This window comes from Cottoperca gobio, chromosome 3 (assembly GCF_900634415.1).
Source record: "Cottoperca gobio chromosome 3, fCotGob3.1, whole genome shotgun sequence".
NCBI classification, from domain to species: Eukaryota; Metazoa; Chordata; class Actinopteri; order Perciformes; family Bovichtidae; genus Cottoperca; species Cottoperca gobio.
This window is the reverse complement of record NC_041357.1, coordinates 20,564,285-20,577,301: the sequence shown is the minus strand read 5'-3', so window position 1 is coordinate 20,577,301 and position 13,017 is coordinate 20,564,285. Positions and strand designations below refer to the sequence as shown.

The 13,017-nt window shown below is 40.8% G+C and overlaps 1 protein-coding gene and 2 non-coding genes across 3 annotated transcripts; 1 reads left to right on the top strand and 2 right to left on the bottom strand.

Annotated features, from left to right (window-relative positions):
• trnat-agu (transfer RNA threonine (anticodon AGU)) lies at positions 1 to 74 on the bottom strand. The gene has a single exon. It is a non-coding gene; the product is annotated as a tRNA-Thr (tRNA).
• A 245-nt stretch (positions 75 to 319) lies between these two features.
• trnas-aga (transfer RNA serine (anticodon AGA)) lies at positions 320 to 393 on the bottom strand. Its single transcript has one exon. It is a non-coding gene; the product is annotated as a tRNA-Ser (tRNA).
• An 834-nt stretch (positions 394 to 1,227) lies between these two features.
• atxn1l (ataxin 1-like) lies at positions 1,228 to 12,638 on the top strand. Its single transcript, XM_029461357.1, has 3 exons — positions 1,228 to 1,326; positions 3,355 to 4,505; positions 5,524 to 12,638. The coding sequence occupies exons 2-3, from the start codon at positions 3,477 to 3,479 to the stop codon at positions 7,027 to 7,029; spliced, it is 2,535 nt and encodes an 844-aa protein (XP_029317217.1). The 5' UTR covers positions 1,228 to 1,326; positions 3,355 to 3,476; the 3' UTR covers positions 7,030 to 12,638.
• The last annotated feature ends 379 nt before the right edge of the window (positions 12,639 to 13,017 follow it).

Genomic DNA, 13,017 nt, shown 5'->3' with positions numbered 1-13,017 from the left:
AGGCACTGCTGGGATTTGAACCCAGGATCTCCTGTTTACTAGACAGGCACTTTAACCATCTAAGCCACAGCACCTCCTTAGCGAGGCATTCACCAAGACTAGCACATTGGGGATTTCTGTAGTAAGAATATTTAAAAATAGATAAACCACATGATCTCATGGTGAATTGAAAATATATATTGAGAGTTCTTAGATATTTTTCTTGTCTCTGTAAGAACATTAATTTAAGTTAAATAAACCTGAGATATCCACAGTTTCTGGGTTATCTTGAGGATAATTGCACTTGGTCTAAAGAGGTGTCTTCAGTTCATCTCCAGTGAAGCACTGCTGGGATATGAACCCAGGATATCCTGTTTTCTAGACAGGCACTTTGACCAACTAAGCCACAGCACCTGTATCAATATCTTCCTCTGGACACATCAAACTTATGAAAGACTTTTATGAACTGAAATAATCACATAAGATGTTAAATACTGAAAAGGTATGTTGATTTTGATTTGTACAGTTGGATGTCTGTTGGTGACCTTTCATTTGTGTAGTCAGCTATTTACTGCGTCAAATTACTAAAGATGTCAGAACATATTAAATGGTCATAGATAAGTAGGCAACACACATGAAACGTTGGGTCACATCTAAAGTGAATAAGATTCTATCATAATTACTCTGATAATATCAGGAGCTTTTCAGAAATTTCCTATTTTTGTGTTTTTCAAACAAACTCACAGAAGAAACCTTAAGATGTATGAAACTGCCATATAATGAAATCCCTGTAGTGCACTTGTGTCCAGCTCCCCCTACTGTACAACATGTCACAATGTATATTTGATGCATTTAGAGGAAATACATTCTTTTTGTTTTTTGTTTGTTTATCTTTGTTGCATGTTGTGTATATTGGGCAAAAGCTGTTCATTGAAGTTACATTTTCGTTTTTACTATCATTCTTCCAGAAAAGCACATGGCCTATGAGTTGTTAAAATGGCATCAATAGTATATTATTTGCATTGTCGTTGGATGTAGGTAGGTCTATTTGTATTTTAGATTATGCATAGTAATAGTTCATAGTTATAGTTTATAGATTAGTCATAGTAATAGTTCATAGTTCTTGCACTATCTTTGCATCTATATATCTATCTTTGTCATTGTGTGTACGTATGTACGCATTTGTAGATGAAAGAAACAGGAAATTGAATAAAGTTAGTGACGTCATTGATGGGCGCCTCTGCTGGCCTTCGAAATGGGCTCGACTCCTTAGCCTTGATTTCTTCAATTGTCCCTCCGCATATCAACTTTTTATAAAGAAAAGCCTGTTCGCGATGACATTTGGAGGTACGTCTATATAACGAAAAAAAACAGAGACATTTTTTATAGGCATTTCTGCCCATTGCCATGTTAGCTGTGATGACTGAAGTCAGTTCATGTAGCTAGTTGTAGCCGTGTTAGCCCTGGAGCTAACTAGCCGGAACCTCTGGGCTGGTGCCCAGTGAAACGTTATTGTGATAACTAAATTGCCTCATATAACATTATGTATCATTTGAACTCACTTTCTACCTTTTACTTTTAATGTATGAAGTGTCATGCTGTCACTTTTCTGTGTTTGCGTTAAAATGAAGACTCTTAATTTGCTAGCTAACTTTAGCCAAGTCAGTCACTGAGCTAGCTAACGGTAAACATGGTTACTCTAAAGTGAAGTGTAGCAGCAACTGGAAGAAAACTCTGACTTGTAACTGCATTTGTAAAGCAGAGGTTTCCTATCTAGAGATGTTCAGGGGTTTGTTGCAGGAAGCAGGTTTACTGAGTATTCTGTACAATTGTGCTTCGTGAAACCAGGAACCCACTTGAGTCTGAATCATGGTCTGAAAATAGAGCTGCTCGAAGTAATAAGATGTATGATAAATGAGTAAACCTGCTTCTTGATAGCATGCCCAAGAACTTAACTCAATATTAATCCATGTGGGACTTTACACCCTGAAGTTAAAAAATAATATAAAATACTAAAGTCAACAGTACTTAGTTGATCATAATTTTTGTTAGACTATAAATGATGTAATTGAGTAAACCTGACAGCTAATGGTGTCATTGGGCATACATTATTTTGCTTGCTTGTAGGGTTCAGTATTTGTAGATACACATGTATTTGAGTTCAGTGTAACTATCATGCCGGTACTTGTCCTAATTTCTTGGCTGTACATTTTGATTTTACTAGAATTACATCATGCATCTAAACATCTTACATTACACAAGGGAAAGAAGACATGCTTGTTGCCATTGTACATGTTTGATCATTTAGATGTCGGGGGCTTATGAAGCATGTAGGGAAAGCCGAGGGTGTTTGAACCTCTGGTGGGTGAGTCATTTAAACTCATGTTCTCCACCCAAGCTTTGTTCAAACTTGCACTACTCAATTTTAAATCCTAGTCAAGATGCCAAATATGCTGATTTCAGAGTAAATGATGCTCAAGACATTTAGAAATCTTCCGTTGGATGAAATGTTACAGCCAAAAACTTTAGGATTGTTTAACTACTTAAAACATTACTATATTATGCAAACATTGTACTGCTTGCAGATACAGAATATTTATGATACTATCTCTGTAGAATAAGAATGGTTTCCCAACCTCACAAATAAATGGGAACAACTGGATGTAAAGGGGTAAAGATGTTTGGGAATCACAGTTCTGAAGGGGGACTCTTATTATGTTAGAACAATATGTTGCCCTTGATTATAATAGAATCACTGAACTCAATTCTTCAATATGTGTTACATTTCAAGACCGTAATACAATATTATTCTGTGTAACTCTAGAGAAAAGCAAACATCCAAAATACCTAAATAATTTTTGAAAAAGCAGCAATAAATCACATATTGTCATGAGTAATTGTTTTATGGAGTTATTTTAGTTTACAGTTTTTTTAAAGACTGCTGCAATGACATGGTGTGTAGTATACTAAAGTACATGAAGTCAGACTTTTCACACTTGGCAACATGAACATGTGAGCCATCATTCAAATGTCAAACGGCAGAACAGTTCAGAGTTCAAGAATGTTCTGTAAAAAGACACATAGTAACTTATATTTTCTCATATCTCAGGCAGGTGAAGCTTGTATCTGACCAGTCTAATGCTTTGTTTTTCAAATAAACTCAGTCAAGGAGATCAGTAACAACATTCTCCATCAATTTCTTTCTCTAAAGTCACAGATGAATGTCGCAGCACTATTAACGCCATGCTGAAACTAAAGATTATATCCTTTTTTATTGTTTTCATTTAGTTTGACATTTATATGCAGTATGTAAAATGGGAAAACCTTTGAATTGTGCTCATAGATCCTTGTTGTGTTTTTGTCCTTTTGTTCCAGGTGAATTGGCAGATGAGGTCAGCCAGTTGATTTCAATACTGGTTCCTGTGCAGGCTGACTGGCTTGCAAGTTTCAGTTCCTGTGCAGTACAGTAAAGTTACAATCTTTGTCAGAGGATTGCAATGAAACCAGCTCAGGAACGCAACCAGGAGTGCCTGCCTCCTAAGAAGAGGGACCTCCTAGTTTGTAACAGCAGTGGAGGTGGAGGGACAGGAGGAGTTGGGGCTGCAGGAGTAGGTGGTGGCAGTGGAGGTGGCAGTAGTGCTGTTTGTGGTATTGGAGAAGATGAAGTGGTTTCCATCCAGAACTCTTCAGCCAACAGTGACACTCAGGGAGGAACCCCATCAGGAGAGTGGCTGCGAGCTCAGCCAGGGCTTCATTATGGAGTGGATAATTCTGATGGCATACCAGCAGTGCCAGTTGACCAGTACAGTATGCTCTACAAAGTGGCTCTTCCATCTGTTACCTACTCGCCTACCAGTCTTCATCCAGTGCTAAGTCACATCTCTCCAGCCTACACCGTACACTCTCCTCTCTTGCAGCATCCAGGCCTTTCCTATCCTCCCCTTGGTTATGCCCAGATCCCTCATTCCTCTCTCCAGTTTGTAAATTCCCCTTATGCAGCGGTACCTTACACTCTACCCCCTGGCTTTGTCCCGGGATCATTAATCTCTCCCTCAGGAACCATTCCTCAGTCCCATGCTGTGTCCCACCTTGTTCCTTATCCATCTGTCCTACAGGAAGGTGTTGTTTCCCCACCTCCTCAGGCCCAGGTAGCTGCTCATACCTTTGCCAAGGTTGCAGAGCAAGCTGCCCAGCAGCACCTTGGTACTCTAGGAGTTTTGCCCGCAACAGAGCTCGGCTCTCGAGGGTTGCCAGTCTATTATCACCCTCAGGGTGCCAGGGCTGCTGGCAGAGACCCCCACAGTGCCCAGCAGGAGAATGAACCAGAGCAGAATGGAGGCGATAAAGAGCAGGGAGCTAGGGAGGTTGTACTCGACTCGGCCTACATTGCCAGAAATGCACGTTTGCTGCAGGTAGCAACCAACTCTGCAGCCCAGGAGTATTGCCAGGACAGAGGCCTGCTGAACCGAAGGCTGGAAGAGAGGAGCTCACCTGGCCAGCGCAGCACTCCAGACAGTGACCTGGAGGTAAGACACATTGATGGTCTCCTATTGTGACTTATGACTCTGGTTTATCTCTATTCCTAACTTTTAGCAGTAAATGGGTGATAGAAACATGTAAATGCAGGTGATATAAGATTTTCCTTTTCCCTGCTCCTTTTCAATAATTGAATGTGTTTAATATTGCTACATATTGCATCTTGTATTTTGCGCATAATGTTGCAAGTGAAGTGATTAAAAAAAAAAAAAAAAGGATTTTCAATAAAAAAAATTAAATCATCATTCAACATGGCAAGCAGCAGCGCCGTGACCAATTAGGGCAACATTTTCAACAATCCTTTTGATCAAAATATCTTTATATTATTCATATAGAGATTAATACTTGTTAAGAACATGATTAAAAAAATTAATTAAATAAAAACTACTATCTCACTTTTTCAGAGGTTGTAGGGTGTTATAAGACATTTTTATAGAAATGCCTACATTATTAATAAATATCTAGAGTATGTCTGTGTTAAACTGTATCTCAGTAATTGTAAGACTCAATCGCACGTGTTCATTTCAGACTCAACTTCCTTCCTTTATTGTGTGTGCTGTGGGTCTCTCAGTTGTTGGGCAATCCCTCACAGCCACAATTGCCACTTTGTGCCAAAGCTATGTTATTTGTGGTTGCATGGAGATGCTCAGTGAAGCAATACCAAAAAAGGCCATTGCGAGTAGCTGAAGATTATCTTTCGGTCTTAAATGTTTTAAAATAAGGAAAAACAGAAGGACTGCAATTGTTTGGCGTGGTTACAAAAAGGTTCTGTCTCTTACCTTTTCCTGGAAAAAAGCCTTTCCTTTCTGTTGGATCCGTTGATGAGAAGAGCGATGTTGGAGCGTGTTGGAGTGAGTTTGAGGCTTGAAGGATGATATGGTTAAAATGTATTTATTTACTGAGCCACACAGGTATTTCATACTTGCATGCTGTAATTCAGGAAGCTGCTGTGTGAACATATTTGGATTTCTTAATTTACTTAACTTGATTTATTTAATCCAATTCCAGGTGCAGCAGGTGGTTGGTCGTTTGGCTTTCTCCAGTCAGGTGCGGAAAGAGGTCTCCTTTGCTCCCTTAAACCTCTCTCAGGCTGCCCAGAGAAACCGAGATGTCCATGGAGAGAGCACAGGTGTAATTTCCAGCCGGACTGCGTACGCTCAGACTGCGAGTTACAGTGATCCCAGAATGACTTGTCTCCAGCAGCAAGCAGGACAACCAGGCCATGCTGTCGTTCTTGCTAACGGACAACCAGTTCTTATTCCCTTGGAGTATCACCTGCAGCATCAGCATCAACTCTCGCAGCATCACTACCCAGGACAGGCTAATGATATCTCAGCCAGCCATGCCTCTACCACCATGTCCTCCCCTATCCCAAGCTTTAAAGCCACAGATTCTTCAGCCAGAGTGTGCCTCCTTGAAAGGGTGGAGCCGACCACAGCTCAGCAGCAACTCCCCCAGCAGCCTCCTGTCCAGTTTACAGCAGATGTGACTCAGGCCTTAGCTTCAAGCCTCACCCCTGCCCCGGCTCCCAGCAACCCGTCACACTTCACAAAGGGAGCCATTATTCAGCTGGCTACTGGGGAACTGAAGCGTGTGGAAGACCTGCAGACTCAGGACTTTGTGCGAAGCGCCGAGGTGAGTGGGGGGCTTAAGATTGACTCCAGCATGGTTGTGGACATCCGTGCCAGCCAGCAGAGACAAGGTCTTGTCTCGCTTCACTTTACAGTTGGGGAGCAGCAGAGCAAAGTGACCATCGATGTGCCCCCCGAGCACCCCTTTTTTGTGTTTGGGCAGGGCTGGTCGTCCTGTAGCCCGGAGCGCACAGCCCAGCTCTACGACTTGGCCTGCCATCATCTGCAAATAGGAGACGTGTGTGTGTCCATCACCCTGCAGCAGCAGCTTCAGCCACAGCAGCAGAAACAACAACAGCACCATAATTCGCAGCAGCAGCAGCAACAACAACAACAACAACAACAACAACAACAGCAGCAGCAGCAGCAGCAACAGCAGCAGCAGCAGCAGCAGCAGAACTTGTCCAGGACTTTGAGCAAAACCAACGCTACATCAGGACCTGGTCACCAGCTCATGGGGCCTCCTGCCCCTCAGCAGTCACGGCCTCCCTCTCATTTCAGGCTAGACCGTATCCACAGAGAAAGACAGAGGGATGGTGAAAAAGATGCGGTCGATAAGGATGAAGCCACACATTTTGGGGTTATCAGCCACTCTGAGTCGGCCATCAGAGCGAGTAGGACCTCAGCAGAGCATCCAAGGAGCCAGAGCAGTTACCACTTGCACACAGAGGGCTCTGCTTTTGCAGGAGCAGGGATGGGAGCAATGCAGGCTGCACTAGGTGCTTCTCAGAGACGCTGGTCCTCACCTGGCCTCCAAAGATATAGCATGAAGGGAGACGAAGGGCCACGCCCTCAAATAAGCACCTCTGGCCACACGAGGCCCTCTTTCATCCCCCAGGAGGTCAAACTGTCCATTGAGGGGCGCTCTAATGCAGGCAAGTAGCATCACATTTGGTAGCCAGTATAGAAGAGACTGCTACGAGTAAGAATGTGTCAGACAAGGAGAGAAAGAGGAAAAAAGAGTGCGAATGTAGCCTCAGATTGTTTGAGATTTTGCACACCTAGAATATACAAAAATACAAGATCTTTGTCTATCTGGTGAGAAGTTCTGGTTCGGTTCGGTTGTCATTCAGCCAAAGGATCTGAGCCTGTGGTTTCCCAGCCAGCTGAGGTCTGACGGGGACATGACAAGCTGAGTAGAAAGTATGTAGCGGATGAAATGCCTACCATAGTCCTTGCACACTGCATTTCTCTTCCTCCCTCCCTCCTTAGTCGCCACTTCCTCATACCCATGCTTGGAGGTTACCATCGCATTCAGAACACTCTTGCTTCCTTTTTGACCAAACAGTCTCTCTGGAAGACTTAAGGACTACGAAGAATGTGTTTGTAGCACAGTGAAGCTACCAACTCGGCAGGTTCTGATGTATTTAAAAGATCCCAGCCAGCGATCTTTCATCTCCTCCATTCCTGAGATCCTGTTTCATCCTTCAAAAGCATTTACCCAAAAAAGAGTGCAGTTGCTGACATCAGCAGCTCCTGCGGTGATGTTGGCACTGTTGACGCTAACTGTCAGTATATGTTACATTATGCTTCTCTGGCAGGAGTCTAAAAACCTCTGCTGTCCGCAGAGTTAGTCTCTCCCCGCCTTCCTTTTGAGGAGGCTGGTCTGCAAAGAATGAGATCCTCTCTCAGGCGAAGTGTGGCACGTCCCACTTGTCTTACAATCGAAAAAGTGATAAATCAATCAGTGTGTCTGTTCAGCAATCAGTTTCCACAAAAAAAAAAATCTTCTCATGCCCTCTAGTTTAGGCTGAGGGCCCTAATGTGTGTGAATGTGTTTGCATAAAAGCCACAGATGCTTTGTTCCCTATGATAACTAGAGATATCGTGCATTCCAGTATCATCAGTGAGAATATCTTACACTTAGTGTTTAACTTTTTCTCCTTTAGAAGAATCTCTTCCCATCCTGAGCGACACCCTCCCTCCTCCTCACTATACCTCAAAGCTTTCCCGACCAGACTGGTGACTTATAATGCGATTGTAAACGGCGTAATTACCGGAGGAGGCACTGGCTGGTCATCACCAAAGCCACCTGTGGGAATGAGACGTTACTCTGTCACATCACTGGCTGCAGGCCACTTAAGGGTGGAAGGGCCTTGTAAGAAACCCTGCATGCGAGTGAATCAGTGGCGAGGAGTTCTAGTTGTTCTTTGCTCAGTTACCAAATTAAAGCAATAGTTGTTTTTACCGCACGCATCTGTAATGCTCTCCCCCAGGAGTCTCCCGTCGTGGGATGTTTTATATCCGAGGTGGGAGATCTGAGCCTATTTTAACCCCCGACCTTTAAAGGTGATGCACTATTTTGGTGTTCATTTGAATTGATTCTTCAGTATTTCTACACAAGCAATTATGCATGACAAATTTCTCAAGAAATCATTGTAGATGAAACTGCTTCTCTTTGATTCTCCATCTCACTGATGATATTTTATCTTTTTACTCAAGTGCATCTCCAAGAAAGGCTTGACTCTAATTAAGTTGTGATCATTATCAAGTTATCTTCTGTTCTGTCTTCTTTGTTTTAACGTATACGGTCCTTTTGCTTTTGTACTAGGATATCTTTTATCCAGTGGGTCTTATGATTGTCTTGTGTTGCACATAGAAGATGTCACTCATTAATTTCACACTGTCCTTGTTATTAGGAATCGCAGTACAGTAGATGTTTTTCTTTAATGAAGGGAATATGTTTGAAGTATTGTTGTTGGTGTTTTGTGGTGAGATTAAGAGAGAAAAAAATCTGACTCGCATTTTTAACTCTGTTTACAAATTACCCAAGATGAATGCTGCAGTTTCCTCCTCCTGACAGATTTTTATCCTTGTCACTGGAACAAAAAAAAAATCCAAATGGGTGATATTAAAAAAATAAGTGCAATTAGACCACACATAAAGTCATTCAGAGGTTTATAATCAGACGGCATTCCTCAAGCAGACATTCCCATTGCAAAGTGTAAATCGCACAGCACCATTGTCATAGATCTTTGGACTTACCTCTGGCAAAACATTTGATCACTTCTAAGTATTACATGTTATATTTCCTTTCATTGAATGTGTTCAGACCGGAGGATCAGTTGGTCGCATGGTTGTCAATTTGGTGTCTGACTGGTGTGCTGGTGCCGTCCATCAGTCCATCCCAGACATTGTTGTGTGTCCGTGTGTCCTCGTCAACTCTTTTAGGATCTCAGCAGGTAGAGGGGCAATGAGAGACAGAGTGACCTGAACTGGGACTCTTGTGCGCTGGCTCTGTCCTTTGGGCTTTTTTTTTTTTTTTTTTTTAAAGGATAGGTTCACATTTTTTATCAAGTCTGTCTTTAAAAAGACTCTCACTTGCCAGGTGTCAGGTGGCTCAGAAATCTACTTGTCCAAAGACCGTTTTTACTTTGCCCTATACAAATAGTTTTGTTTATTAGCAGTTATCAAATAACAACAAAGACTGAAGTTAATTGTTGTGTTTAATCTTCATTTAATTTAATTAATTTGGAGGTTTCGCTCACATTCTTTAACGCCACCCAGCTAAACTCCTGTTTTCATGATAATTTAAACGCTCACTTGCGCTTCAGCTCACAAGGTTTCTTTAAACGCTGCCATATTCTCACGACTTCCTGATCTGTACTGTGCACGTGCAACTCACAACAGAGATGGGAAGTAAGCGAGATGGCTCACTCTTTAGCGAGTTGGTAGATTTACTGACGTGGCATTTTACTTGCACAGGGTAAGCAGACAATCCTTAATGTTGAGCCCTGATAAGGTCTGTGTATTGGCAAGAATCTGGCGATACGATGTGTCTCATGATACAGGTGTTATGCTTTAAAAGTCATGCCTGAAACTTCCTATTAAAGGAGGAGACGGTCTGAATTAAAGCAGTTTCAAGTAAGTTATACATTCAAACTTCTGGACAGACGGCAAAACAAAAGCGTTACTCAATATCAAGGCCATATTGCGATTCTTTAAAATGTATTTTAGGAAAACTGTCATATTGTAAAGAAGACATTACCATATGCATAAAATCGGAGTAAAAAATGTCAACTTTTGTTATGCATTCATCACAGTCCCCGTAACATTAATGCACTACTTCTTTGTGCAATCTGAGCCACTGTCTGCGTCAAATCTTTGCATGTAAACTATTAATTAATAATAGTATCTCAAAACATAATATCGCAATACTCAAGTGTATGGATATTTTCTTACACCACTACTGTATTAGGATAGACTTGGAAAAAAGTGACCCTATTCTTTTAAAATGCTTTGAAATGAAAGATTCTGAAAAACATTTCACTCAAGTCAAGAACATCTTACCATCAGAAGCTCATCACATCGAGCCATTTTCATGCTGTAAGCAATATACACAATACCTGAAAACGTTTCATGTAGTGTTGGCATGTTCTATGCAGTAAACTCAGTATTGTACCGTTCATTGTCTTAAGTACAGCTCTGTGAAGCAGCAGGTTGTGCTGATGCAGTCATTTTATGCTCATGTCTGGTTATAGGATTTATTTTTGCTTTAAATTACACTTTATAGGAATACAAACCAGTATTTTTGCTTTGCTACTTTCAATTTTTTTGCCATCTTGCTACGTATATCACACTGCTGACTCAGATCAGAAAGCTTTTACTGTCTCGTGACACTCTCCAGACAAGTGTCACTCAAATGTTCCCGTGTTTGTCCAGCTTTATTTTGGCCCGATTGCCAAGCCACTTCGACGTTGTATTTTAGGTCAAGATGCTTTTGATGGGGTTTAAATGGTGTAAGCAATGCCACCTGTGACTTTACCTCCTGTTGATCCTCACAGCAAGACCACCCCGTGCTGCCATGAGCTTTGTTTTTGTTTTTGCCCTCTGCTTTGAGCGGTGTGTGCCATGTTAAGCAGGAAAGCTCGACTTCTTCTACCAAGATGTCCGATGAATCTTATTCACATCACTGATAGTCTGTTGCTGTAAGTAATTGCACTAAATGCCCTCCTTTTACAGTGTTTTGAACTTAAAACTGTTGGTAAATTGAAGAGTTTCAAAATGTAAAGCACACAGAATCATGGAGAAATCGCAGGTTGTGTGTTTCTGTAGATAGCTGTTTTTGTTTTGTTTTTTTGTATAGATAGCTTTTGATGATGCTTGTCGATAAATGCCTTAAATTCTGCTTTGTACAATGTGTGAAATTGAAATAATGGAATAAGGCTTCTGGTAGACTTGGTGTTTCATTTTCAGACTGTGCAAGAGCAAATCAGAAATGTTGAGCTTTGACTGTTTTGTCAGGCTTATGAGCAGAAATTCATATTTCTCAAAGGGATGACGGTGAATTCTCTTTGGGCCCCAGGCAGTTCAACTTAAAACTGCAACTTTGTGTTTGTGTGCTGTTGTTTTTTTAAATACCCCCACATCCCCCCCCCCCCCCCCCCCCCCATTAACTATTCCGTTACATTTTTAATTCACTCTTTTACGCTAATACTTGCCTTTAATTCCTGTTTTTAAATGTGTGAAAGTGAAGTAAAGGGAAGCTCTTCTCTGCACTTTTTACAAGGCGACGCCAACAGTGTCAGCAACGGAGGGCAATCCATTAATTCCACACACACACACACACACACGCCTTCATTGTTTTTATTGTTGCACAAGATCAGTAGTTTTTTCTCCCTAGAATTAATGGATTGTGTTTTGTGTCTTGTGCTGTGTCCCAGTCTCTGGACAACAGAATCTAGGTTTGAATAAATGGAGACAGACAGGCTGCATTAATCAGATGGCTTTCCATTGGTGGTGATGTAATGCTTTATTATGTTTTGTGACGTTGGCAGTGGGGGATCTTACTCCTTGTATGAACTACTTCCTGTTTGATCCCGTATTAAACTGCAAAAGTGAATTTAGGATGATTTTGGTGTTGCTGATGTCCGATTAAATCAGGAAAAAGAAGAACTGTTAAACGTTTTAAAGAAGTCTTGTGTATTTTCAGATTCAACATTGTACTTTTTTCTGGCACAAGGTGACACTGCTTTTTATGTGACGTGCAACTATCAAAAAACAAACAGCATTTCATTTTTTTTTTAATGCCTAAATCTGCAAAATATATGCAATGATGTAAATGTAACATTCAATCCTCAAGTATAATCCAGGTATGAACTTTGTATAGTGAGTTTTAATATCGTATGGCCGTACCAATATGTATTGATCTTTATCAGAAGCCTTAGAGTTGTCGACCGAAAGTGCTCCCTTAGAATACCCTACACCTACCTGACTTTAACAAAGCATTAATATCTCTATTTTGTTGCATTTTTTTTGTACTGTTTTTGAATAAAATAGATTTGTACTGTATATTTGTACCTCTCTGTGAACTACTTAGGGCGGTTTTTTTGTTTTTGTTTTGCTGTTTTAATTCTATGTACTTTAAGGACACAAAGATATTGTATTTTTATTGTTACAGCTAACTTGGAGACATTGCATTTATCATGTTTGTTAAGTAAACACAATATAATATATATATATATATACAAATATAAACTATTATCCAACTTGTGTGCCGTGTTTCTTTAGTCGCATTTATGTATTTATTTTAGTTTGTTCCTGTTTAGTGTCTTTAAGAGTTGGGGGTGGAAGTGAAATAAATCGGCGTAAAAGTACACCCACAAGTAAACACACCTGCATTCATATATTTACTTGAGTAGAAGTTCAAGAGTATAAATATGGAGCATAAAGGACCTATATTTGGTTTATTATCACTGATTCATTACTATAAAGATTTTATTGCTGCAGCTGGTTATAGGGGAGCTAATTAAACTACTTCTATACTGTTGGGTAGTTTAAGGAATTACATCTTACTTTCAAAGTCAAACATATGAACACCATCTATATGAATTTGAGTTGAATTTTAATCTGGATGTTGTCAGGTCGTTTA

Excerpts from the sequence above, each read along its gene's own strand:
- atxn1l (XM_029461357.1), top strand. The coding sequence starts at position 3,477 with ATGAAACCAGCTCAGGAACGCAACCAGGAGTGCCTGCCTCCTAAGAAG. Across the intron at positions 4,506-5,523 it reads CTCCAGACAGTGACCTGGAG|GTGCAGCAGGTGGTTGGTCG; the intron begins GTAAGACACATT and ends ATCCAATTCCAG.